Source organism: Fusarium oxysporum, genomic scaffold, assembly GCF_000149955.1.
Source record: "Fusarium oxysporum f. sp. lycopersici 4287 supercont2.34 genomic scaffold, whole genome shotgun sequence".
In the NCBI taxonomy this organism is placed as follows: domain Eukaryota; kingdom Fungi; phylum Ascomycota; class Sordariomycetes; order Hypocreales; family Nectriaceae; genus Fusarium; species Fusarium oxysporum.
In genome coordinates, this window is record NW_017264846.1 from 378,950 (window position 1) to 406,689 (window position 27,740).

General features: G+C 47.8%; 5 protein-coding genes across 5 annotated transcripts; 3 read left to right on the top strand and 2 right to left on the bottom strand.

The window, feature by feature from the left end:
• Positions 1 to 2,836: 2,836 nt before the first annotated feature.
• On the top strand, positions 2,837 to 4,223 carry FOXG_16376 (uncharacterized protein; the record flags this gene model as incomplete). Its single annotated transcript, XM_018396407.1, has 3 exons — positions 2,837 to 3,361; positions 3,414 to 4,098; positions 4,150 to 4,223. 3 exons carry the CDS (start codon positions 2,837 to 2,839, stop codon positions 4,221 to 4,223), a joined length of 1,284 nt encoding a protein of 427 aa, XP_018257021.1.
• A 468-nt stretch (positions 4,224 to 4,691) lies between these two features.
• Positions 4,692 to 7,049, top strand: FOXG_22439 (uncharacterized protein; the record flags this gene model as incomplete). Its single annotated transcript, XM_018402847.1, has 4 exons — positions 4,692 to 4,830; positions 5,002 to 5,588; positions 5,638 to 6,276; positions 6,336 to 7,049. The coding sequence occupies 4 exons, from the start codon at positions 4,692 to 4,694 to the stop codon at positions 7,047 to 7,049; spliced, it is 2,079 nt and encodes a 692-aa protein (XP_018257022.1).
• A 10,932-nt stretch (positions 7,050 to 17,981) lies between these two features.
• FOXG_16378 (uncharacterized protein) lies at positions 17,982 to 20,878 on the top strand. The gene is made up of 5 exons (XM_018396408.1): positions 17,982 to 18,267; positions 18,356 to 19,030; positions 19,081 to 19,388; positions 19,448 to 19,795; positions 19,857 to 20,878. The coding sequence occupies exons 1-5, from the start codon at positions 18,058 to 18,060 to the stop codon at positions 20,482 to 20,484; spliced, it is 2,169 nt and encodes a 722-aa protein (XP_018257023.1). The 5' UTR covers positions 17,982 to 18,057; the 3' UTR covers positions 20,485 to 20,878.
• Positions 20,879 to 21,461: 583 nt separating this feature from the next.
• Positions 21,462 to 22,511, bottom strand: FOXG_16379 (uncharacterized protein; the record flags this gene model as incomplete). The annotated part of the gene is made up of 3 exons (XM_018396409.1): positions 21,462 to 21,938; positions 22,017 to 22,206; positions 22,288 to 22,511. 3 exons carry the CDS (start codon positions 22,509 to 22,511, stop codon positions 21,462 to 21,464), a joined length of 891 nt encoding a protein of 296 aa, XP_018257024.1.
• Positions 22,512 to 26,310: 3,799 nt separating this feature from the next.
• Positions 26,311 to 27,276, bottom strand: FOXG_22440 (uncharacterized protein; the record flags this gene model as incomplete). The annotated part of the gene is made up of 1 exon (XM_018402848.1): positions 26,311 to 27,276. One exon carries the CDS (start codon positions 27,274 to 27,276, stop codon positions 26,311 to 26,313), a length of 966 nt encoding a protein of 321 aa, XP_018257025.1.
• Between the last annotated feature and the right edge of the window lie 464 nt (positions 27,277 to 27,740).

The following is a 27,740-nucleotide window of genomic DNA, read 5'->3' on the forward strand; positions in this document are numbered from 1 at the left end:
CTACACTATCACTATTCAATCAGATATTTCTCAACAACCTAATATGCCAGAGTCTTCAAATGAAGCTAAGATTATTCTTGCCCTTCAGGCCCTCCAGAATGACCCAAAATTAAGTCTTCGAAAGGCCGCAGCTATATATCATGTTGACCGCTTTACCTTAAGTCGCCGCCGGCATGGCATTCTTTCAAAGCGTGATACTCTCACAAAGTCACGGTTATTATCTGATCAGGAAGAGGATATGATAGTCCAATTCATCCTTGACCTAGATTCGCGAGGATTTCCCTCGCGACTATTATATGCGGAAGATATCGCGAATTCTTTGCGTGCCAACCGCGGCGCGCCACCTGTCGGCAAGCGCTGGGCTCATAGCTTCATCAAGCGACAACCAGAGCTAAAGACACATAAATTTCGCAGATATGACTATCAGAGAGCTAAATGCGAAGATCCGACTATTATTCGTGGCTGGTTTCGGCTTGTAGAGAATACAATCGCGAAATACGGTATCCGATTAGATGATATCTGGAACTTTGATGAGACCGGCTTTATGATGGGCGTGATTGAGCCCGGAATAGTCATCACAGGCTCCCACAGGCAAGGAAGACCAAAGCAAGTACAGCCTGGAAACTGCGAATGGATTACTGTAATCGAGGGGATTAATGCGGAAGGTCAATCGATCCCACCGTTCATCATTGGTGCAGGCAAGGATCACCTTGCAAATTGGTACCAAGAATGCGACCTCCCCGGCGATTGGGTTATTGCATTGAGCGAAAATGGATGGACTAATAATAATCTAGGTCTCGAGTGGCTAAAGCACTTTGATCGGGCTACAGCTAAGCGAACGAACAGTCGCTATCGCCTCTTGATCCTTGATGGTCACGAAAGTCACCACTCCGTCGAATTCGAGGAATATTGCAAAGAGAACAAGATTATCACGCTCTGTATGCCTGCTCATGCCTCTCATCTACTTCAGCCTCTTGACGTAGGGTGCTTTGGGCCGCTGAAAAAGGCATATGGTCGACAAATAGAGCATCTGATTAGATGCTCTATAACCTACATTTCCAAGACTGAGTTCTTTCCTACCTTTCACGCCGCCCACCAAGCTGCTATTACAGAAATTAATATAAAGGGAGGTTTCCGAGGAGCTGGGCTTGCTCCCTTTGACCCAGAAAATGTTATCTCGAAGCTTGATGTGCAGCTACGGACTCCGACGCCTCCCGTAGAGGTCACGATACCATCGACCCCTTGGACTGCAAGGACCCCAAAGACAGTGCTAGAGGCCCAATCGCATTCCAAGTATCTGCAAGGAAGGATCAGAAATCATAAGAGCAGCTCCCCTGAGTCAATAATTGAAGCCGTAAAGCATTTTGAGAAGGCAACAACTGTTCTTATGGATAAGATGGTCTTACTATATGATAGGAATCAACAACTTGAACAACAAAATAAGACAGTAGGGCGACGCCGGAGGGGAAAAAGGACTAAGGTACAGAAAGAAGGGCCTTTAACTATAGGGGAAACATCACAAGCAATTGATCAGATAGATATTGATGCGCAGGTAACAGCTGAATCCTCAAGAGGTGGTCGCGGAAGGTCACAAGGATCAAAGCCTCGGCAATGTAGTATTTGCGGAAAGACCGGGCATACTGCAAGAACCTGTCAGGAGGCAATTGAGGTCAGTAGGGAATAGGATTGTAATTAATTTTAATTGATCAGATAGGTTGTGGTGTTTTTATTACTCTTTTTGAGTCTTTAGGTGTAGATTGGTGGAGCACTCGCTTGTCTGGAGCACTCGCTTATCATGCACGTTACCCAGTCATGTACCTTGGTCGACTCTACTATTTCCACTAATCATATGTGGCTCGAGCTGCTTGCCCTCACAGCTTGCTCCGACGCTATGAGCCCAATATCTCTACTAGATATTTAAAGTCACAAACATCTACACTGTCCTCTCCGTAAACAGCGACTGTCAACTGTCAAGCCATTAATAAAAAATCTTAGGAGAATAAGCTTTAATCATACTTCAGTCTACTGTTGGAGATTACGTGTATTCGGTTCATTGATGTGAATTGGTATATTCATGTTGTGTTCTGTTGAAATCTACCCTTTAGAGGTTTTACCATTTCGGCTGTAATCTTAAAGTATCCCTGCTTGCACGTGAGGCCCCAGCACCTGTTCAAGATCTACCAAGGGATGTGAAATTTCTTTTCCTACACTTAGAGTTCACCCAAATCTACCAATCAGAGCCTGATTAATGTACTCAGTTCCCCGCCCGTAGCGCGATGGCCAACGAAAGCTAATGAAAAGCACACGTAAAGTGGAGACTGTAGCGTTGCCTGGAATACAGGATGCTCAACAAACAAGTATTCACCTACAAAATGATGCATAACGTGTTGTATACAGGGTCAGCGAGCCAAAAAGAAAGAAAAAGAGAAGGGGCGAAAAAAAGGCTGAGCATTCGAGAGAGATATGATCTGGCGCAGTTACGGCCCCTCTGCCTTGGGCAAAATCTGGGCGTTATTTCTGTTGACCCTTTTGAGGTGTGACAGCCAACAGCAACGTTGTCATGTGACTTATGACCATTGATTGTTGGTCAATTTTGACGCGTCTCGAGCTTTTTAATTGAACATCCTACGATAACAATCGACATCCCTCTTCATTCCTAATCACGCGCTACGTTGATCTTACGTAAAAACAAGACTGTATTTTACTGTGCTAACACACCGCCACAGCGCGACCGTAGAGCCGTAGCTGGACGGCTAGCTATCACCTCAAACGCTTCTTGCACTCCCAAGACTCAACCGTTACACTTATTGATCTACGTCCTCGAACGCTCCACGAAATGGCACCTACAGAATTTCTGCAACAATTTGAGAAGATCGAAGAGGTAGTTGCTCGATATGCTTTCAAGCTATCAAGCGTCAGATCTCCGGCTGAAATTTATAAAGAGAAGACGGACGAAATCCGGGGCCGCATCGCTCAATTATGGACAAGCTTGGAACTAGCCCCAGCGCCAGAAAAACTAAGTCTCCAAGACAGTATCGTGAAGTTAGGGGGGCAATTAAAAGAGCTGGAAATAAAATACGAGGCTGGCGTGCAGGACGAGGAGAAGGCGTACAACCGGGCATTACAAGAATTTGCAGACGCGCTCCGCTATGAACTCTTGGAAATTATTGGGCCTACGAAAATAGAGTCGTTTCTACGGAGCATCTCGAGCGAGAATTCTGACCGGCAAGACTCAAACAATGCAGTCGTTACTTGTCAGCCACACGATGCAACTCCCCAAGCGATCGGCGCCAAAGAGGCGTGCGTACCTAAAGGAATGCCCGAAAACAGGCACACAAGTCCGACGACCACTCCCGTCAGCGTAAGCGCCCAATCCATCACCCATATTCATGCTTGCCTACTGACTGTCATAGTACAAACGAAGGAGAACATCGCCAGAATCCATGGGAAGGAAACGACGTCAGGTTGAGAAAGATGACCCTCGTACCAAACTCAGCAATTCTCTTGTCTCTTGTCCAGCTGTGAGGTCTTTGCGAAGACGAACACGGCATAGCCACAGGCGACAAGGCGACAAGAGATCTACCACGGACGAAGACTTTGAGGGCATCACAAACCCGGATGCCGGCAGCATCTATCTCGCATTTTGGGAAAAGTCCAAGGACTGGTTCGCTGTACTCCTACTTCCGATGCAAGATCTCGAAAGCGTCGGCATTTCAGGTTCGATAGAAAGTCTTGGCTTAGCAGAGGTTCTCCCTAGGTGCTACTGCGATAAGCAACATGGCTTTTCCTGGGCGGAGGGATTTAACGACGGCGAGCCTCTGGTCATGGAGCGAGAGTTCCCCGTAATGTACTTTGATGGCCAAGACTTTCCCGCCAAGAGCGCCGTCGGCTGGGTCTCTGCAAGAGATTTGAGGCAGTTCGATGCGAACAACAAGAACTCACTTGTTCCTCACATACGGTCGGTTCGCAAGTTTCTTAAGACTCGGGCAGAAAAACGTTCGCCAGAACGAGAAGTAGACAGGTCAAAGTCTGAGGCGCCTGATGCGACAGAACAGTCATCAATAGAGGCCAACGGCTACCCGTCCACGCCTCTGAAAGGTAAATTGGTAATATACTCCCTTGATGAACTGGATCGCTTACTATGTACAGTTCCTCTTCAACATCGCAGTTCTCAGATGGCGGCTCCTGACCAGGGCCAAGCAGACCTGCGTATTTGGATATGATATATCGATATCAACTGTGCTATCTGGATATATCGATATCGATATAACTCTCTGCCTCTTAAATTGATATCGAGATTGATATCCACCTAAATACCGCTCTCTGATTGGCTGAAAAGATCTTGTCAATCGATTAGATGATGCAAAGGCTTCTGTCGCATATCACCACTAGGTTCGTGCGACTGCATATGAAACACGGGGCGTACCTTGGGGTCGCGTATCCGCTTTCACATCTGGCCTGTCGCATAATCCTAACATGAGCTCAAATAGTTGTTCCCAAACACATGGCTGTTCGATTTCTTTTGTTCTTTAGATAACTCTCATCAATTGACGGGTGCCATCAATGATCCCTGTGGAGCCAGTTGTCTGACAACTTCTCTCAATTTCAACATCAGCACCACCATCTCAGTACTCGTTCAAACGGCCCTAGGTATTCTAGCATAATTAGCTTATCCAGGTGATTTATCGACCATGGCATCATCTCAGACCACCGCCGCCTCTACGCCCTCGATTTCGGACCAGCCCATTACTGGGACGTCTCTGGACTTTTCCCTCTTCTTCAAAGCAACATATCCTGATGAGGACACCCAGAACACCACCGGCGGGTCACGTAAGCGCAAATCCAGGGGTATGGTGATGTATCGATGTCTCCATTGCCCTGCCGATAAGCCCTAGGCGAATCGGAAGCGGGACAACGCATGGCATCACGCCCCGCGGTGCCATGCCGATATTATCTCTTCCCTCGATCGCACGCTCATTGGGGGCAGTTCTGATGTTCTAGATGATGAAAGGGAAGCCACACGCCCTCGGATTGATGCTTTCTTTCCCTCTCGTTACTCGGATGTCTCTCTCCGCCGTATGTTCGACCGCGATCGGTATTTAGATGCGATAATCAGCCTAATCACACGCCGCCGGCTTGCCTTCTCAGCAATTAACTGGGATGAGATGCAAGAGATTATGCTAGCAGCTAATCCTGCTATAGAGGACCTTTTAGTGACCAACCGAAGTGCTCTAATGCGACTGATTGATGCCACATATGAGTTATATTCTTCTCAGCTCATGGCAACTCTTCAAGCTTCCATCTCAAAGGTCCATATCCTCTCTGATCTCTGGACATCGCCACATCGCCATGGGATACTCGCCATCTCTGCGCGATGGGTTGATCAGGATCATCGGCCACAAAGGGCACTGCTAGCGATGCCGGAATGTCGTTATAGCCATAGTGGTGAAACCCAGGCATCTCTAATTATCGATACACTGGCAAAGTACGGCATTGCTTCTAAAGTGGGCTACCATGTAGGGGATAATGCCACTTCAAATGATACCTGCTTGTCTTATCTCTCACGGCGGTTACGAGAAGACTATGGGGTACGATAGCCCTTCCCTTATCTCTGGATTAGGATTAATTGGTTGCTAGTTGACGTTTGATCCCTCTAAGCGCCGTATCCGCTGCGTCGCCCACATTATTAACCTATCCCTCCAAGCATTTCTTCTCGCGTCTTCGAAAGAGGCACTAATCGCCGCTCTTGATGCCACCGATGATACCTCAAACGATCAGTTGTTTGCACAGTTCTACGACACCTTGCACGACGCCGGACAGACAACAAGAACAGATGAAGCCCATCAGAGAAGAAGAGCTTTGCGAAGAGGCAATCGTATACTTGAGAACTTCACTGGATGGCAGCATATCGTGCCCCTACGGAAAGTACACAACATCGCTGTCTGGATACGTAAATCTACGCTTCATACGGCTATATGGGACGATGAAATAAAGCTCCGACTAGGTATAGATAATGCCACACGCTGGATTTCATGGTATCGATTGTTGGATAATTTTCTGCGTTACCAATCCCGTGTAAAACAGTTCCTAATTGAACATGATAGAGAGCTTCAAGACGATATCCTGCTAGCTTCAGAGTGGGAGTTTATTGAACGGACGCATCGTTTCCTACAGCCGTTTGCCTCAACTACGTTGTTGGCCGAAGGGGCGCGATCTACACTCTCCCAATCACTCTCGATAATGGATGTTTTATTGCGACAGTACGAGAAGTATAAGGTCGGTGGCGATGTTTTTTCTTTTATCTAATTGATCGGCTAACTAATTGTCTTATTTAGGAGCTTTATAGTTCAAAGGAAAACCATGATCCCCACATGGTACACTGCATCGATATGGGCTGGTTTGTACTTAATAAGTACTACACCTTATCAGACCAGACACCTGTATATGCCGCCGCACTCCTTCTCGATCCCTCGAAACGAAGAAAATACATTGAGCGGAATTGGCAAGAATCCTGGCACGCGCCTGCTATTGCTGCTGCCCAGCAAATTTGGCTAGATGAATATAATGCCGCGCCAATCCCAGAATCCTTGCGGGTGCCTCTAGATGTGTCCTCTTCCTCTGGGAGGCAGCACAACGAGCTGGATGAGTTGTTGAGCGATATTGCTGTTACTGGTCCTATCTTAGACGACGCCGATGACTTCGAAATCTTTATTGATGCACCACCGACCCGAATAACTGGCTCTCCTCTCCAGTGGTGGCTACATCGAGATCAAAGGAAAGCATATCCGCGGTTATCCCGCATGGCAATTGATATCCTCTCAATCCCTCCTGAATCATCTGATGTTGAGTCTCACTTCTCATCGGCGCGGCGTACGCTATCATGGGATAGAGAGAGCATGACCTGCGAGAACCTGGCGAAGGTTGAGTGTGTGGGCAACTGGATGCGCGAGGGTATCATTGTACCCAAGTCTCACGGTGGCAGGGGCGTTATTTCCAGCGTTGCTGTTGAATTTAGCGTTGAAACAGAGGCAGAGGACTTTCTAGATTAGGGTACTTTCTTGTTCTTTCTTCTAGCCTACAAGAATTATATGTGGTTTATCTGGATATCAACCTTGCTAAAGTGGCTATGTGGCTGTATGGATATCTACCTGGATATCGATATAAGGGCCAGAATTTCGGTGGATATCGATATACGCAGGTCTGAGTTATTGCAAGCCTCTTAGATAAGAGGAAAAGTAGGGGCAGGCGAAGCTGGATTGGAAACCATGGCTGGTTCCTAGCAGAGTTGAGGAAAGATAATACGTCCAGTGGGGATATCTGGTGTTGCCGGCTCTGCGATGATAAGAATGCACCGCGATTTTTTAATGCTCAGTCGACATCATCGGCATCAGCTCATCTTTTCAAGTTCGTGGTACTTCTCATTTCCGGGCTATCACTAACGGTTCTTAGAGCTCATGGGATCACCGAGACCTTTGAAGCGGGTTCATCTGGTGACTCTTCAGTTATCGATCTCCAGAGAAATGCATCCAAGAAACGGCCCGCCTCTTCTTCCTTCCTTCTTCCTCGAGCAAAGATGGCACGGATTAGAGAGCTCTCTGTTGGTTATATCGTTGATTCTAATCTCCCCTTTACTACCTTTGAGAGTACCTATCTGCAGGAGCTGTTCCGTCAGCTGGACTCTGATCTTTATGCTCAGGTGCCCTGGGGTCGAACTGCAACTAAGAAAGATCTAGAGGACATACTCGTTTCAAAGAAAGCGGCTATCAAGGAGGAACTCAATAATACTGTTACCCAGATACATCGACCTCTGGACCTCTCCCAACAGATTAGCTTTTATTTCCATTTTTGGTCACTTTATCGATCGGAGACACTTACATCAAAGCCGGCTGCTGGCTTTCAAGAGGCAGATCGGATCTCACGCCGGCGAGAACATCGCTTACACCATAAGGAACGTGGTCCGTGATTGGGGTATCGATGGTAAGCTCGGGGTCTCGATCTGTGATAATGCGGCCAGTAATGATGTTTGCTTGCGAAACCTCTACACAACTCTCGATGCCTCGATAACTCGAGCGGACACGGAGGCACGAAGGATGCGATGTTTCGGTCATATTCTAAACCTTGTTGCTCAAGCCTTCCTCTACGGCGATGATGCAGCTTCTTTCGAATTTCAGTCTGAGGCTTATGACATGTTAGAGCGGGTTGAAGAAGACCTCGAACACTGGCGAGCCAAGGGTCCGGTTGGGAAGCTTCACAATATCGTCAAGTTCATCCGAGCCTCTCCGCAACGCACCGAAGCTTTCAAAGCACATGCAAGGGAGCAGGAGGAGGTAGACACATATAAGCTTGCAGAAGAATCAACTGCCGAGCTCGAAGTCATACAGAACAACGCTACGAGATGGAACTCGACTTACATGATGATTGAGCGTGCCTTAGTCAAGCAGTCTGAGCTCAACAGCTTCATTCAGGAGTTAGGGCTAGAAGCAGACGCCTCAAAAAGGGTTCCCACGGCTGATGTTCTGACGTCTGATGACTGGAAGGTCCTCAGGGAAGTTAGTCATATCTTGGAGCCGGTCTACAATATGACGATGAGAACACAGGGATGGGGTACAAGCGGGGGTCACGGCCGGCTCTGGGAAGTCATGACAGGAATGGAGTTTGTCCTAGAACATCTCGAAGACTGGAGGGTTCTCTATGAGGATCAAACTGCTGATCCGGCTGCGGAAGAAAGGTATACAACCCAGGGGGAGGAAGCTGGACCGGCCATGGGTGTGACACCAACACTTTCGCGGCAACCGACAGTCGGACAAATCCGGGAGCGACCCTCACGGCAGTCACGATTACCATCACGACTTCAAGGATACGAAATTACACCATTGCGCCGCCGTCGCGAAACGACTCTTCCAGCTCGCCCACCCGCCAACTCACAGTTTAATGAAGATGCGCTTCCTGTAAAGCGTGTCTTGCCTTAATTTTATTGTATTTTCTGTTCCAAGGCTTTTTCTAGATAAGTCATGTCATAAATAAGCTTGCCTGACGATAGAGGCTCGCCGAGCATGTATCATTGGATGAGGCTTTATCGCAGACATCCGCGCCAGTCCTATCTCGTATCCCATACTCGCCCAAGATATCATATATTGTCGCTGCTTGGTTGTCTCCGGAATGAGGTCCCCATACACGGCGTAGAGCAAGGAGTCGCGATTGGACTTGATAGGAGGCGTCGAGATAGTGGGCGTGGAGGCCAAGGAAAGCATACTGGTTTGGAAGTCCATAGGTCAAACCTAAAGCTAATCCTTGTGACCGCCTTCTGCAATTGACTTGATATTACTCCCTTCTTTACCTCGAATAATTTCCGCATAGTATCACGCACTGACTGCCGACTCCACGGTACCTCTTTTGCTAATAATGCATCATGTAAATCGAGCATTCGGCGCAAGTACGGATTCGATGGCGCCGTGAATGGAAGATTGGCAGTAACGATCCAGCCGACCGTCAACTCTTTCGCTTTATTGACATTCGATCTTGCAGTAGGAGACTCCAAGCAACGCCGCTTCGAGGCTAGGTGAATGTCAGCGCGAGACGAATACGAATCTTTATCTGCATTGTTATCCGCCTCGGTGATCATATGAGACCTACATCCCGTAAGACAATGGAGAAGGGATAAAGATCAGGCTCGTATAGATACCATTTACCTTCGGAGGTGCTCAATTGGCGATGTTGTATTTGTGGCGACGAATAATGAGCTTTTGCCTCGTTTATCACATTTCGAGCATACCGGTACCCAGTAGGTCTGCAACGTCCGTAAATCAGGACTGACTTCTGTAAGAAAGAAGCCATGGGCTTGGATCTAACTCCTTCGACCTTTGCGATTCTTATTGGCAATTTATTCTTCTGGTATATATTTCTTGCAGCCGATCTGGACAGTTGGGAGGTCGGCGAGGGTCGTTCTTCCAGCTTCAGTCTTGATGGACGCAGCGTCAAGCTGCCGCTTGAGTGATTTGCGCTGGCCACTAATTCCCAGAAGCGATTCTAACGACTGTTGTTGTGCTGCCATAGCGGGTTACCGGCGAATCGCGGATTACAGATGCTTCTCGTCAGGGAGCGACGTTAATTCTGAACTAGGTGTTTCCACCACGCGAGCGAACGCAAAACACGTACTTGGGTAGGGCCTAGAGATCGGCCGACCCCGTACTATTCATCAAGTCACCAGTGACCGTGCCTATAGCACGGGGGGTACGGTGATAGGGAAAAGGGTCGGCTGACTGGGGAATAAAAATACATATATTTCCATAGCAATTAGTATGAGATAGAAGGTATCTCTGTGTCCAAATTTCTCCGTGAATATCACATGGTTTTTTAAAATCTAGATATTTTCTTTTATTAAGCTATCTCTTATTAAATAAGGTATCTTTCTTTTCCTCAGTCAACCGACCCTTTGCCTGGTCAGGCTACCCCCGGTGCCTGACCCTCTGGCACCATGGGTGGATAGGGTAAGGCAAAGGGGGGCCGGTCTCTAGGCCCTACCCAAGTAGTCCACTTTGAAGGAACAACTTCACCTATTCTAGGGTCGGCAATAGAGGCTGCGTGAACCGGCCTCAAGTACTGGGCTTTATAATTTTCTTCGGATTCCGACAGCCCGGGGACACTGAGATTGCCGGCGTGATCGTTTTCATTCCGCTCGTGAATCAAGGAGTGTATAAAAGGTTCGTCGGAGTTTGGAAGTATAAGGGCTTCAGGGGTGATTAAAGAAACTGATAGCGACACCTGGTTTCGGGTCCAGGTGAACTTGAAGAAGGAGATCGGCTGTGCTGAGTTGACGCGCGATAGCCTCGGCCTCAGCACCGGCTCGAATGCGACGGACAATCTCGTGGACTTCGGCCTCTGGCCGAGTCTGTATAGCACGATAGACAACGGCAGCAGGATGCGACACTTCAAGCGCTTCTAACCTCTCCCTAAAATTACCCTCAGATGTTTGCCGGTAAACACAATCGATGTGCTTTGCTCGACACTGAGAACATGTCGGCCGAGCACCGTTGCACTATGCAAACCATTCAACCCACGTTTATATGAACCTCCAAGAGAAGGGCTACTTCCTGAGGGCTAAGAGACAGAGTTTGGTAGTGGCATACCTTGCTTTTCCGTCGTCGACAGGACTCGCAAGCTAAAGATGTAGAAACTCTTCTTCGTGCTAAGGAAGCTGTTCGATGCCCGGCATGGGTCACTGCCGGATGAGAGCGCGGAGCTGGGAGCAAAGGTCGGAGATCAGTCCCCTGACTTGATTCCTGTGTTGACAAGGTCGAGGAATCTGAGAAATTGGAAGTTCTGTTTGCCATCATATTTGACGTTAGTGACGGGTTGCGGCATTGAAATATATGCAAGGCTACGGCCTCCAGCTATTCAACGGCTGGGCCCCAAAACATCGAAAGCGTGGGAGAATCAGAGAGAGGCTAGATAGGTGTCGCACTAAGCGTGCTTAAAGGTAGAGTGAATATGATGAGCAGCAGCAAAATGTGTTGATTGATGTCTTAAGTTGTCTCTTGTGCGGGGTATTCCATCCCGCAGAGTTACTTAAAGCATACAGCTAGATTACTAATGCCTACCCTGCGACACACCCCCTCAGATTTCACTCTGTATCAGATGAGATCTGTATATCATCTTGATCAATATCCTCTCCTGAAACGTATTCTGGATCAATCCGCGATGAGATATCAACCAGACCTAATTGTTTCACGAAATGAAAATGCTTTTCTGCTGAAAGGGGTTTTGTGAAGCCATCTGCAGGCATGTCTGTTGTAGAAACCCATTGAACTGTAATTTTGCCGTCTTTATGGATCTGTCTTAGCCAAAAGTTGTGGATATCGATATGTTTTAACTTTGATGTTAGTTGTGGTCGCTCTTTCTGGACCAGTCCTACTGTTTGTTGATTGTCACAGAGGATGCGTGGTTGGTGTTGTGGATCGAACTGTATCTGTTCGAACAGTCGGTATAGAGCTATAGTCTCTCTCGCTGTGTGAGACAGCGATAACAGTTCCGCTTCAGTCGTTGACGTGGTTACAGTCTTCTGCTTCGAAGACTGCCACATGATCGCCCCGCTAAACAACTTCATGAGATAGCCCTGGGTGGATTTTCGAGTCTCTGGATCATCCGCGAACGATGCGTCGCTTGACTGCTGTAGTACTTCATCATCGCCTGGCTCTACCTCTGTAGCATTATCTACAGAGCCTGAGAACTCGATGGCATAGTACTGTGTGGTCTGGAGATATGAGAGAACTCGGTTTGCATACCGCAGGTGTTCAGGTGAAGGGTTCATTGTGTGCTGGCTTAACTGGCTAGCTGCATAAGAGATATCTGGTCTTGATACTACTGCTGCGTACAGAATCGATCCTACCTTTTCTTGCATCTCTGTGATCTGTTGTATAGTGGCTTGTCCTTCGAAAGATTGGGGACGATAGGATGAAGTGAGAGGCGTTGCCGTTCTCATTGACTGATCGATCCCGAACTTGACACCGAGTTTGTTGATATATCCATCTTGGCAGATCCAAAGCTTCTTAGCATTGAGGTCTCGGAGGATTCTGATGTTGAGGAAGGAGATTGCTTCGCCCAAATCTTTGATCTCGTATTTGCTGTGTACTGCTGCTTTGAAATTGTTGACTTGTTGAAGGCATTCAGGTTGCGCGATGATGAGAAGATCATCTACGTATAGAAAGAGAATGAGTTGAGTCTCATTATTAATGAGGATACAGGGTTCATCTGGGCAATGTTGAAATCCCAGATCTTTAAGAAACGATGCAAGCTCATTGAACCAGAGCTTTGGTGACTTACGCAGACCGTAGAGCGCTTTGAGCAGTCTCCAGACCTTTCCTGATTGACCATATCCCGGTGGGCATGTGGTGTAGATCTCCTCGTCCATTTCAGCGTTAACGAAGGCGTTCTTGAAGTCAACTTGGTGACATATCAGCCCAAACGCACAGACGAGAGCCATCAGAATCCGGAAGCTTCGATAAGCACCGGTTGCTGCGTAGATGTCTTCACCAGAGTGGTGTTGGAGATCACCTCTGACACAGATGCGAGCTTTGTGACGAATGAGGTAACCTGCATCGTCCAGTTTGTAGGTAAAGACCCATTTGAGTGGTAGAACTTGTTTGCCTTCAGGGTAATCGACTAGCTCGAATGTCCCTTTCTCCTTGAGTGACTTGATCTCGGCGTCTGAGGCTCGTTTGAAGCCTTGTCTCTCAGGATGCCATTTCAATTGATGCCAAAAGTCAGGAGGTGGAGGCAAGTCCTTTCGTTGGGTTCGTATTGAACGTGCTGATGCGAAAGCGTGGGCGAGTTGCTGTCCCAGCTTAGCGCGTTCCAATCGTAGAGCATGAGCGTGTCTTCGCGCTTGCTTATGGATTTGTTGCCGAGTAAGGCGTGGTTTGAATGTTTCGATTGCATCTTGTCCTTTCTGTGACAATTTGATAATCCTTCCAGAAGTTGTTCTGAGATTCTGGAGCACTGAAGCGTCCGTTATCTTTTTCTTTCTGGGTGATCCTAGTTGTATTGTTGTCTGAGGACGTGGTGATGCTTGGTGGAAAATTACTGGACTCGTGGGCCGCGGCAATGTTGGCGGTTCATCTACGGGTGGTGCAACCTGTATCTCTCCTGCTATTGATCGTTCAGGTGAGATTTGTGGTGTAAGAAGCAATCCTGGTCGGGATAGTTCTGCTTCCGGTTGTATCGAAACAGGAACCGAAGTTGCTGTATTCTCCATGATAGACAATGGCTCGATATCCTCTTCTTCGAGATCAACTTCATTGATCGTGATCGCGAGAGTCTGTCCCGATTCGGGAAGAGTTGTGGCAAGCTGTGGATCGTACATGACTTTCTCATCAACTTGAACATCCCGAGATACAATTACACGATCAAGGTGTGGAACCCAAACTTTATAGATATTGGTTGCGTCCAACCCGACAAGCCATCCCATGACTGCATTTTCTTGTAACTTCGCTTTGGCTGGTCGGGCCTTCTTGTTCTTGATTAAGACGTAGGCAAGCGAACCAATGATTTTGAGATTAGAGAGGTTGGGCTTTCGGCCATGAACCATTTCAAATGGAGTTTGCCATTGTTTTCGTTGAACTGGGATGCGATTGAGGAGGCGAGTAGCATGAGCAACGATGTAGGGCCAGAGTTTCTGAGGTAGATTTCCCTGTATTCGAAGCTTGCGAGCGATAGCTATGATCACCCCCCCAGAACGTTCGGCAAGACCGTTCTGATCTGGCGTATCTGGTGGAGATGAGTTGAATGTAATTCCATTCATTGCAATGAAATACTTCCATCTCTTTCCCAGACCCTTTTCGCCATCCGATTGGATGTATCGCGTAGTGAAACCCCAGTTGTCATTTGTAATGGCTAGAAACTCTTGTGTTATAGAAAGAAGTTCATCTTGATTCTTGTTTGGGAGGTTAAAGGTGATATGGTAAGCTGAGTAGTCGCAATAGAAATGAGCGACCCAGGAGTCAGCGTTGAATGCTTCCTCCATGTCGATAAGATCAAGGTGTATCTTCTCGAAGGGGTAAGATCCTCTCCACGGTGGTATGCGGGAGATTTGTTGATACGCTTGTCCGAGTTGACATTCAGGACAGAGTTCCGACTTTCGTTCGAAGTTGCGAGTCCCGAGTGCGACTCCCTCGACTGCTTGAGGCATGTGTTCAAGAGCCTCCTTTCGAATATGGCCTAGCCTTGCATGCCAGGTATCCATAGAAGCTGTCGCAACTTGAGGCGTTCTCGATTTAGTAGCCATTGCAAAGGATTGCGCTGCCTCTTTATGAGATTGAGCCCTGAATATAATGTCCTTGATGTGGGATTCGGCGACTCGAAAAGCACCATGTTTAGTTACTTTAAAGGCATTTGATCCATCTGAATATTCCATCCAACAAGTCCTCGTATTGAAATAAAGTCCTTGTTGTTCGAGAGAGTGCGTATTGATGAGGTTCCAATGGAATCCAGGGACATAAGCAACGTTCTCGAGTTGAATTAGACCTGCGCCTGTTGGAGTGTCGACATGGACCGTGACATTTCCTATGCCTGTGAGGTGCGTGCCTGAGTTGCCAAACTCTATGGTTTCATCATCGAGTGGTGTGTAATTAGTGAAGCGAGACAGGTCATTGCAGACATGTGTATCCGCACAATTGTCAAGTCGGAAACAATCACCGTACTCGTCTTTTGCGGTTGTGCCAAACGCAAACCTTGACGTAACAAATGCGGCTCTTGATTTGGATAGAAATTTATCTGTGCTTGAAGTCTCGTCCTCTGCTAGATGCTTGGGTTGATTCTTTGTAATATCTGACGGCCAGAACTTAGGCAAGTCAATATTGCTTCTCTTGAGGTTCCTTTCGATGTTTTCTTTAAGGCGTTTGCTTCCCTTGACTGTAGTGATGATTTTCGACTGTATTTGAACGATTGGTGTCCATCCCTCTGGCGCACCCGAAGGATTAAGATAATAACACTCAGTGTACTTGTGGGACATGCCGCAGACGCAATTTCGGAAACCCATGTTCGAGGATGGATGCCCCGTCCGCTGTCTTTTCTGTTGCGGCTGATCCTCTTCGTTCTGCGAATCTGAATCATTGCTATGCTTTCTTCCTTGAAGAGTGGCGTGGGCTGCTCGTCCTCTAATAGCTTTTTCCTTTGGTGGTGCCATTGTCCTGAACTGCTTAATACAGAATCCGATAGTAATCTTCTTCTCGGAGAGGGTTGGACTGAGTTTGCGGAAGGTCTTGAGTGCTCTATTTACTGTATTCTGAGCTTTCTGAACAATGGTGACATCGTCATCTTCACCGTTTTCTTCCTCTTCAGAATCAGTCAAACTTGCGACAGTGGCGGAACCGCTACTGGCATGGTCGGGATTAATCTCGTTGAGCGCAGTGAGAAACGCATTTGAGATCTTCTCCATGGTTTTTGCAGCCTCCTTGACGAGGTTTTTCTCGCTTTCAACCTGAGCTTCCTTGGACTTCATGTAGTTGTAGAACGGTGGGTTTACTTCGCGAGATGATTCAATGAATGCATCACAGATCTGCGACTCGCTGAGGTTCTCTATCTTGTAACGTTTAGCGTTGTTAACGAGAGCAGGCCAGCGGCTGAGCCATTTATCGAGACTGGTGTTGCTAAGGCCCTTCTTAAGCTTTTCAAACTCAGACCTAACATTCTGCTTCTGGTCTTTCGCGGTGGGTTGGATGCTATCAGCCAGCGCGATGAGTTTACCGCGGACGTCATGGATTCCGAGGTAGTGCTGCTTGAACTCCTGACACACTGTGAGGTCAATGCGATCAGAGACCTTGTCGTATTTCTTCCTTTCGCTATTATAGATAGCCTGGAGGCTGTGATATTTCTGGATCGTGTCCTTGCTTGCTGAGTCCGATGGTTTGGTCGCAGTGAAGACTAAGTTTTCAATCCCTTCTGGATCACAGTAGCTCCAGACGTCATTGCGCACAGCAAGATCCTCAATAGAGTTGATCCAGTTGGTCCAGTCCTCGCGGGAGTTAAGCAAGGTGAGATTGTGATCTTTGATCGACATTTTGTGACATTTAGTCAAGAAAAGGATAGCGTCCTTTTTGAATTGACTTCTGATTAATGTGTTAGCTTCTTGCTGATTAAAGAGATCATGATTGTTAGATTTTAGGAGTCTTCTCTGTTAAAATCTTTTGCGGGTTTCAAGTTGCTGTTTCATATCGCTTCATCTGATACATCCGACTATGAACCGGAAACCAGCATTGCGTCAGTCGGCTCAACTTCGTGCCGATTCCCCTGAGGAGATTTTCAATTTGAGAGAAAGCTCTCATTACGACGAAGTTGATAGCAGAAGACGCTGATGGCGATGGACTTGGCTTGCGGCAGAGAAGATGCTGATCATGATGGAGAGAGGCAATGAAAGAGTCTCCGGGCTCATAACTGTCGCACTAAGCGTGCTTAAAGGTAGAGTGAATATGATGAGCAGCAGCAAAATGTGTTGATTGATGTCTTAAGTTGTCTCTTGTGCGGGGTATTCCATCCCGCAGAGTTACTTAAAGCATACAGCTAGATTACTAATGCCTACCCTGCGACAATAGGAAAGACGGAGATGCTGATTCAGAGCGGGGGTAAACTTGCATGACGGGAGGTACAAGGATGTGGGCTCCCATTGGCTAACTGCTGACGGAGTTAGGGTCCGTGGTCTAATTCGTCGGACGTCTAGCAGTTATGCCCCACCTCGTTTGGCAACCGACCAACTCCTTTAGGTGGGAAATAAAAGGGCGCTAGCATGATATTGAGCAACTGACGAACTCCAGTTCACCCGCGACAAGTGGTACGATACATCTAAAAACTCGTAAATATGTAAAACCAGCCCCAGATTTTGGTTATAGATTTTGTTACTTAATAAAGTATAGTAAACGCGATGATAGCTGGTATTTGACTGGAGACTCTGCTTTTGATGTTCTTTAGTTGACAGGGATGGCCTGCACAAAATCCCCAATCAGAGCTTCACATGAACTGCTGTAGAGAAGCATACCGGCGTAGGTTAGTTATAATATATCCAGAAGTGAATAATTTAATCGCAGAAAGCCAGGATGTTATCTATTTAGATGCTCAGATATATACAGGTATTTTCATATTAATTATAGCATGTAAATTGACCGCATTGCAGTATAAACCTGGATTTACGTGTTTCGTCAGCCCGTCTCCAGCAGGAGGGGGAGCTGTATGTATTCGAGGTCCTCGAATGGACCATTACCTCGAGTATCCTTGATAAGGATCTTGTCGAAGCCCCTCGGCTTGATTGTTGAGCTCTCTTCCTCTGCTGTTGGTCGACAGCGCTGCGGCGTGAGCGCATATTGACGTCACTTCCTGCAACACCGCCCCGCTCCATTACGCTGAGAGGCTGTCGGTGTTGATGTGGGGTATCATATTCGCCAATCACCAATCACGCAAATAAAGATGGCGAATCCCTGCTCGTTATTACAGTATTGAGTTGATTCACTTCTATAAAATTGTTGCATTTTTACCTAGTCCCCTACTGCTCTCAATGGTGTTACGCACTCTCAAATGTCCTCCTCCCCTCCACTACAATCTCTCGCCAACAACGGAATACTTTCGAGTGTCCCCGGATTTCGTAGACTTGTACCACTTTCAGTTTCGACTTCTGAGAGCACCAGCTCTGGCTCCGACCAGGGACCATCTCTACTATCCCATCTCCGTCCTCGAGCCAACCTGACAAAGATCGCCTGTGAATCGTGTCGGAAACGAAAGGTCAAGGCACGTGCAGAGTTTCACATTTTCATGTTTCTTCTAGATAGAAATCTGACAAGTTCGGCCCCGCTAACTCGCCATCTCTCCCACGCAGTGCTGTGGCGAACGTCCGAAATGCAGGGGTTGCATCAACAGGGGTGTCCAATGCCATTACCAGGCTGCAAGCTGGGACCTAAAGCGGAAGTACGATGAGATACGAGAAAAATCCAATATCTATGAACAACTCTGCTACCTCTTGACGTATCTGCCGGAGCGAGAGGTCCAGGGCATCCTCCGCAGACTTCGCGAGGGCGCCGATGTTGCCACAACCATGCGGCAGGTGAAAGACGGCGACCTTCCGCTACAACCAGCATGGGCACCAGGGACACGCCTTCATTATGAGTTTCCTTATTCCACTTCCATGCCTGCTGCTCTATTATCACCGGACAACCCGTATCTCGGCTCCACAGTATTCGAAATTACGTCTCACGCTCTGCCGCAGTCAGCAGAGCAAACGGAGGCTTGGGCAAGCCAGCCTGAGACCATCTACATGACGCCGTATAACATAGCAGAACTGATGGACCCTTACATACCGAACATCCAAATTTCCAGGTGGACATCAGTTGAGACAGACGATGAGTTGCTGCGAGCACTCTTGCGAGCATACTTTCTCTATGACTATGCAAATTACACTTGTTTTCAGAAAGACATCTTCCTCCAGGCCATGAGAGACAGCGATACTCGATTTTGTTCTCCCTTACTTGTCAACGCTGTCCTAGCTGAGGCATGCGTAGGTCACAAGAACGCAATAACACGTAGATTTGCTAATCCGTTACTCAGCATAGTTATCGTAAAGCCACTCACCGTGCCCAGTACTGGAGACCAGAAACTCTGGGCTACAGGTTCCTCGCAGAGGCGAAACGACTCTGGGCGCTAGAGAGCGGTAAGTGCAAGCTCACTACTCTACACGCCGCAATGGTGTTGCATGTCATCTATACCATGAATGGGATGGATCAGGTCGGCATATCTTATCTGCTTCAGTCGGTTCAATTGGCGCAGAGCCTGAAGCTTTTTGCACCGGAGCAAACGGAAGGGAGAACGAAGACTGCCCGTGTATTTACTGCTTGGGCCCTGTATCGCTGGCAATCGTGGGTCTTCTTACTCTATGTTCTACACAATCTGGGAAAGGCTGATGAATAGGCGATAGATTGCAGGCCTTCCACAATATGAGGGCTTCCCTGATCAGAGGACCTCCAGCGACGCCTATGCCAGACCTAGACGAGGAACCGTCGTGGTATGGGGAACTCTGGTTAAGATACCCGCCCAGTTCGACACTGGTACCAATGCACTTTGGATATGTCTATCGAGCTCAAACGGAACTACGCCGTATTTCAAATGGCATTACCTGTATTATGTTTACGGGCCAAAAAACAGCTCGGAGTTTGCCATCAAGCGAACTTGATCGTTTACAAAAGGTACTCGACGACTGGTACATTGCTCTCCCAGAACCCATCAAGTCGCACAAGGCAGTGCTACCGTGCCAGCTCATAATGCAGTAAGTTCCAAAACAGCAATAAGACTATATTGCGCGGGCCTCGAGGTTGACATATAGGCAGCATGGAGTACTGCGTTCTGCTCTTTAAAGTCGCTCAAATGGTGCAAGAAGGGATGAAGCCGCCACGCCTATCGACAGGTGTTAAAGCACTTAATAATAACACTCAACATTCTAAAGCTGTTGCATACGCTTTAAGATGCCTCGAAACTGTACTTCGTCTCTACTACCTACGCCACAGCTTCGAGCACGGCGACACATACCTGACCTATTTCCTCTCCATCCTAGCAAATACGACCATCGAGAACATGAATAGGGACTCAGTATCCCCAGATGATACGGAAACTCTTAAAATCCTACGTGCAACGCTTCTCCTCGCTGTTAAAGGCCTCTACGACCAAGGCCAGCACGTATACGTCTCGTCCGCCATGTGCCGGCTGATAAGGGACCGCATGACGAAGGAAGACATGGACGCGCTGAGGCGACACACGACGTGGAAGGACGATCAACCGCTGGTCCCACAATATGTTAGATCGACGTTTCCGGTGACAATTGTGATGCTGGAAGAGGATTGGCAGATGGAGACAGTGGAGAATCTGGCCAAGAAGTATGATCAGTTGGCACTTGAGGCGAATGAGGGTGAAAGTAGTATGGTCATCACGCCGGATGGGAAGTCTGAACAGACTGGATGAAAGCTATTAATCGACGGACTTGTCTTCCCAGTCAATAAACGCCCATCTGCGAGACAAACAGCAACAGGAAACGAGGATTGACATCAAAACCGGAGGGTAACCTCCGGCGTTCCAGCCACGTAGTCTTTATTAGATATCGCCCCTCTGGACCGGACCTCTCTTGAACAACACGATCTCGCCTCAGGGGGCAACACTACTTCACTCTGCGGAGCAAAATCAAATCAGGGTCACTTATGATATCTTTCTCGTCATGTGGAAAGCCTTAGCACGCCTGCAATCCCATCCAGGCTGCTTATGTCAAGTAAATACCGGCCACTGGTTCCTAATACTATACCAGAATCGAGTTTGACGGAGTATATCTCTTGCTCCCAGTCTCAGTCTTCGCTTTCAGGCCACATCAAGATCCCCCGAGCGGGAACTCGTACGGCCTGCGAATCGTATTGAAAGAAGAAGATGCGCGTAAGACCTCCCTGAATGCGGTTATTGATTTTATATAAGAATTATGTAGCTTAAGATAAGTGCAGTGCAAAGGCGGCAAGCCTATATAAGCGCTGTATTAAAACTACTATAGATTGCATCTACTGTACCGATAAGTAGGAAAAGAGCATACTAGCCCTGGAAGGGCGCAATAGCGAGTTGATGACCGAGTTAGAATAGCTATGTAATTTACCTATTGAGACGTCGTAACATAGACCTACGCTAGTACCATACACACCAACTAAAGTCCCCAATTGGACGCTCCATTTCTTTACGTACAGTAGGTGAAAGGGCGACTAGTGCTGCCTTGGAGCTTCTGGAGCTGGTTACCAATCAACCCAATCCAGTCCAATCCTTCGAGAAACCCAAATTTAGTCCAGCCAGTCCAATCCATATTGCCTCCAATCCAATTATATCACTGACTGAGAAGCAATAACCAAACTCATAATCATTGAACAAGGGGCCAGTGTAAAGACAAGGCAGGACCAGCTGCTAAAGTACTACTTAGTCGCCTCGGAAGTGACAGCAGATGCCTTCATGAATTCCTTGAACATACCGATTAATGAATCCATCTTATTATCCATCTTCGCAGTCATATCCTTCATATCCTTCAGCTGGCTTTCTAGGCTCTCGACCCTGTCCTCCAGCTTCCGGAGCATTCGAGTGATGCGCTCCTCCTTGAGCTCCTCCTTGAGCTCCTCCTTGGGTGTCCCCTCGGTGGCGAGAGTAAAGGTGGCCTCCTCAGCCTTGGCCTCCTCCTTGGGAGGAGGAGGCTTGAAGCTCTCAATGGTCTTCTTATAAGCCTCAGACTCGGTGACGGTGGTAGCGAGCTCCTTAGCCTCAGCGATCTTGAGTTTCAGCTGGGCGACCCAGTTGTCACGTTCAGCAGTGTTGGCAGCCTTGAAGCTGTGCTTATTGCCCTTGGAGGTGAAATGGAACTTGTGGGAGGCATCTATCTCGGGCTCAGTGGCATCAGCCTGTGGGGCACGTCGTTAGAATAAACTATGCACTCTGCAGAGGGTTTTCTTTTGTGGATCCGCGGGAGCTTAGCTTACCAGGCTGATGATGCCGGATGGGTTCATTTTGTCGCCGAAGAAGAGGAGACCCTGACCGGTGTGAGAGGCCCAGGCGATGTTGCTGTGGGCAGTCTCGGCCGACTTCTCGGTCTTAAGGTACTGTGTGAGCGCTTTGGGCTCGAAGGCGTCGGTGCCGAAGAAGAAGAACTCCTTGCTGGCAATCAGGCTCCTGTGGGGGAATCAAGGTCAGCAAACGGGACATGTGCATCGTGATGCGACGTCGCGGCGTGACGCACGTGCAAGGGCTTACCTGGGGAAGCTGAAGTCATGAGCCTTGTGGCCCAGATGGCCCTCCTCAATGGGCTTGATCTCCTTGTTCTCAGTCTTGGACTTCTCAGTCTCAGTAGGCTTGTTCTCCTCAGCGGGCTTGTCCTCGGTGGCGAGAGCCTCGGTGGGGGTCTCATTGACGGGAGCGGGAGTGGTCTCGGGCTTGATCTCCTGAGGGACCTCGACGTTCTTCTGTTCCTCGGCCATTTTGAATAGAGTTGTAGTGAGAGTAGGTTTTTTTTGTCACAAACAAATGCGGAGGTATAATAAAGAAAAAAGATCCTAATAGATCCAGGCACAGAAAAAGCGTTGGATGTTTGAGTGTGGTCTTGGGACAGAGTGGCGAGGAAGAAAGAGTAGGGAAAGGCTGCTGGAGGACGGGGACGCGGGGGGTTACGAATGACCAAAACATCACAAAAGTAGCTCAGCATGGATACATACTTTCCACCAGCTCAACCTACAACAGATCTTGGTCCCATGCTAGTTCCCGGTGATCATCGCCACATTTCACCCTTGTCTGCACCAAAACGACTCGAGTGCTGAATAGAAGGTGGGCTTCTTGTGACAATCTGCAAAGAAGTTGCCCCAACAGAGGGGCATCCAGAATACGTATCCAGCCGCTTCTAGCAGACAAGCAAGCAAGTAGGCTCATGCCGATTGATAGCAGAGAAGTCAAAATTACATCGCGACAAGCAAAAGGGATGGTTTCGACGACATAAATGGATGACTTTCTGCGGGGTATTCTACTACTTGTCGCACCACCCGATATCTATTGCTCTGACTATGTTCAGATGACAAGAGTTCCCGATTATCGATGATGGGAAGCGGCGTCATTAGGCGTCATTACAGATCTGTGGGAAGGTTCTTGCTCAAAGGCAATGTTTTTGCTTCTGGGAGGGAGAGAAGGGAGTGGATTAGTACGTAGCCTAGCCACAGTATTGGCTTCTCTAAAATGATAATTGATCTCTTTTCAATTCCAACGATGTCGTCCCAGCCGGGGTGAATATTCAGCCTTGCAGGACAGATGGCTACGGCTCAAAGGTGCTGGCTCCAAGCGGATAGGAGCAGCTCAATGTATATCGTTTTGGGAGAAAAGTGGGGTTGTTCAAATATCCAATAGATCCGAATCGATCATTTTTGTATCCAAATCGAATCAAATTAGAGACTCGATTTGATATGATTTGTTTGTTTGCAAGCCTGAGCTTGATTTTGAGGAAGCAAGCCTCTTCTGGGTCTCAACTGCCTTATTCGATGACCTCCCAATAGTGCCAGTACTTATGGCTCGATATGGGATGGCAATAAGCTTCATGGCTCTGATGTGATCCATGTGATCAATCCACACCCTCAGCAGTCATCGGTGGTGTAGGGAACAAGTCGCCGCTTGAGGCGTCATCGTGACGTATCTACCTCGTACCCCTCCGCTCATTTTCCTTTACAGACTTGTATGTGTTGTGTCGTGTCGTCGACAGGGGGTTGTTGGCGCCAGCAGCCCTCTGGCTCGAATGCATGACGATGAACCAAGCTTCTCGTGTAGCACCGGTGGCAATGCGGAAGGTACGGCCGCTCAGGTCGAAATAGATGCCCTGCACGTGCTTTGCACTATACGGGGCACTCCAATGGCGAAACGATATCGTGATATTGTCAAAGAAGTGACTGGGCCTGCAGATCGGCCGGCGCGGTAGACCGACGATGCTAACGAAATCGAGTCGAAAGACGGGGTAATAATCGTCTTCCTCGCTTGCCGGCTTTGAGCCTGTCTTCTTGCTCCATAGTCCCAGGCAACTCGGCGCTGTAGGAGGTCAAGAGCACGTGCCCTAGACGATATGTGAAGGTCTTAATCGGCCTCTTCAGAGGATTCATCGTCTCAATGGCCATCCTCGTCGAGTGCTATGAAGCAACCATTCTTTTCGCCTTCATCTGTGTTGTAGGCGCACTCATCACTTCGAACTACCCTTTGTGGAGGCTCTGTCTGAAAGAAAACATCGCAGAAGCGGATCGGCTTGATGGCTTCCAGCCGTGGCTGTAGCTTTGACATGCAGATGACTACGAAGAGCGAATTGGCCCTCGTTGTTGTCAAAAACCTTGTCCATCCATTGGATTTGTTCCCGAGTTCGTTCACAAAGATCGGGTACGGATTCAACGACATTAAGCAACCATATCATGTTATGTCGGGTAGGTAGCAGTAATGTCGATCAAAGGTGCTTGGTCCCTTCGTACTCCTCCAAGATGATACCGGCTGAAATGGGCAGAAGTAAGAAATACTCTCTTCCGCGTTCCCGGTCCTCCCAATGTGGCAGGTGCCATGGGAGCAGATAGGGTCGTCCATGTTCTGCATACCATCGTGGACCGACAAGTTTCGAGAAGTGCTCGACAGACGAGCATATCAAACTCCGCTGTGCTAGTCCGGTATTACACAAGCGATCCGTCTCGTACATGCATTTCCACCATAATCTACAAAGCACGCTTTCCAAGGAGTGGAAGTACCCCACTGTCATATCCTCGGACTTCGTGTCTGGCGCGATGTCTGGGTGTCGGGTATTATGATCACGGACCCATTGCCATGGAATACGGGCGTTATCTTCAGGTGGAGAGAAGTATGGCGCCCAAAATTGGATCTTGAAGAATGTTGGTTTTCCATGGTACCAAGACTTGTCATGTTGATAGGTGCCGACCTCGTTTTTCTGACTACTGTTGAGTGCAACCATGATATAATCTCCAACTACATGACTAAACCGGCAATCGAACTGCCCTGCATATTGCTGAACTGTCTCCCAAGACTCTTTGAACGCCGGTAGAGTCTGAAGAAGTAAAGATGATTCCACGACGGTGGGCTGGGTCGGTGGAAAAGATGACGGAACACGAAAGACGACCACCCATCATGAGGTGGCAAGTACTTTTGTGTAGTTATCCAACAGGGTAACTCTTGAGGTAACTTATCTGGGTCGGTATCTGAGTAGAGTTTAGCATAGAGAGCCCATAGGTATCTAAAGTCGGTCAATTTCGTTTACCTACCTCAGGTCGGCTCTCTATTCTGTCCCAAGGATGCTCTCGGGGGTTAGCAGGGATTGTGTTGGTACTGACCACCATGCTGTGATTGGCCCGCTGTAGGGTTCTCAATTGCCACGGGTGGTATAATGACCAAGAGCTGGAGTGACACAATATTGCTATAGGTTAGACAACTGGTATTGATGGCTCATACGAAATCTAACATTCTCGTTGTGCGCGCACCGTGTCATTCCCACCTAGACTATACCTCAGCTCAGCTCTAAATCTGATCTCGTCTCATCTTTTTGGCCGGTGAAAGCCCTTTCTTTGCTTATCTTTCCCCTCAGCTCAGTCCTCATGTCTGATGATAATTGTGGGGCCCCAAAAGCCGCACTTTAACCCTTGTGTTGGATTGACATCTTGTTTAGTAATACTTAAGTCGATTTTTAAGTACTGTCTGAGTACCAATAGGCCTTTTCTTTGGAAGTAGTGGAATGGTATTTCCAGTTAACTCCGGTTAAAAGACGGAACACTATGTGAAGGTTGGTTCATTTGACGCATAAACAAAATACTAAAGGTGATTCAGACCCTTACTTGCCCCTCATATTACATTTAAGGTTTTCAACCTCGGTAACTGCGCGGTCGTTGAAGATTGAATCGAGGTCGTCGAAACGTGAGAAAAGAATTCCTCTCATCCGAGTCGCCCAGCTGCAACTGTGCATCCAATGAACCAGGTTATCTCCAGGCTATCCCCTGGTTATCCTCATCTGACTGTTGATCTACGATTTTCGGATCTTGGACTGCAAAACAGGATTGCGATGAATTAAGATGTGTACACACAGAAGAAGTCGTCGCTTGAAATTCATGATGCTCATCGCCAATCACAAACACGGCAACTATGAAGCACCATTGAACTTATACGTCATTTTATATCCTGAATTTCTCTCTCACTAGGCTGAAGATTTTGAGTTGATTTCTGAGTGATGATATTCCTAAGGCCATGACCTATCTGGTGCCACTGTCACGCTGCCATGTTTTGGAGCCCAGAAGAACCCTGAACAACCCCTCGTCGATCACTGGTGCTGCTGTCACTGTCATACGGCCGCGGGGCTGTGGTGGTGAATGTAGTGTCTGTACCCCAATTCTCGGAAGAGAACGCTTGCTTTGTCAACTTATCCACTGCTTTATATGCCTGTTTCGCAATGTACTGTTGAATCAGAGTACATTCGCATTCGCCATGCCTCAGAATTTCGAATTTGAGTTGGGAAACCTCCTGCTGAAGGTCGCTATAGCAAGAAGAAAGTAGTCGATGTCGATCTTGCAATTCTTCCATCCGAGAGGTCAACTCGTTTGCTTGATCCTTTTTGCGATCACGACATTTGGCAGCCGCCCTCCGGTTTCGTTCCCGAACTTTCATCTGTTGTTCGCTCTTAGCATCATCCAGCTCTGTTCTTGTCTCCCGACAATTTCTTTTCTCGCATAGCAACCTCCTGTTTACAGACTGCTTCCCAGCCTTTCTTCTCTTTGGCGGCTCTGGTGTCGATTGGTATCTGGTAAAATCTGATGTAGTGAAGGGCTCTAGGCTTTCTTGATCATTATCACGATTCCTAATAGAGCTTTGTGTGTCCTCCTTGGTTGTGGTGGTCTGTGATGTGGGAAAGCTGAATCCAGCTGACTGCTGGTTTTTGGAAGATATGGGCGATAGTTGAGTAGTGCCGAAGCTCGGATCATCCATCCAGCCACCAGCCATTTCATCATGGAAGTAATGCTCTGAAGTTGGGGTTGGAAGAGACGGAGTTTGAGAACTCGACGAGTTTGTTGGGAAGGATTGATTAGAGGAACTCATCCAATGCCATGGAATGAGGTATTCGGGCAAGGCTTGCCAGGTAGAATCAAAGAAATATTGAGTATCAATAGGTGTATTACTTTCAATTAAATAATCAGTTGGGAAGTAGTTGTTTTCTGCTAGGGTTTCCGCAAAAGCCATAATTCGTACGTGATGGAATTTTTCCTCGACCTGTTGTCAATTTATTCCGTGAATTAATGTGTGACACTCGGTGGTTACAAATTGAGTGGTTAGACGTGATGAAGTGTGCACAGGGATTCGAATTAAACCAGTCGTGGGTCGAAAACAATAACTTATGACAAAGAAGACTTGCCTTTGGCATATAATACGTCTCCTCTCAGTTGGTCTCATCCAGAGTATGTGGGGGGCTGTTAAAAATCGCCAAAAAGCCCTCTAGCCAAAGTAACATCAGGTAATATCAGTGATGCTCGACTGAAGGCAAGGGGCCGAGTCAGCCTAGTCATTCGCTTTCACAAATGTCTCTTTGAAGCCATTTAAAGTTTGAAACACTCGAATGGTGTTATTTACTTAGGCCTTGAGGTGTCTGTTTTCGTTACGATGCATGGACCCTTCAGCTTTTGGAGCTAAAAATGGTGGAGTACGTC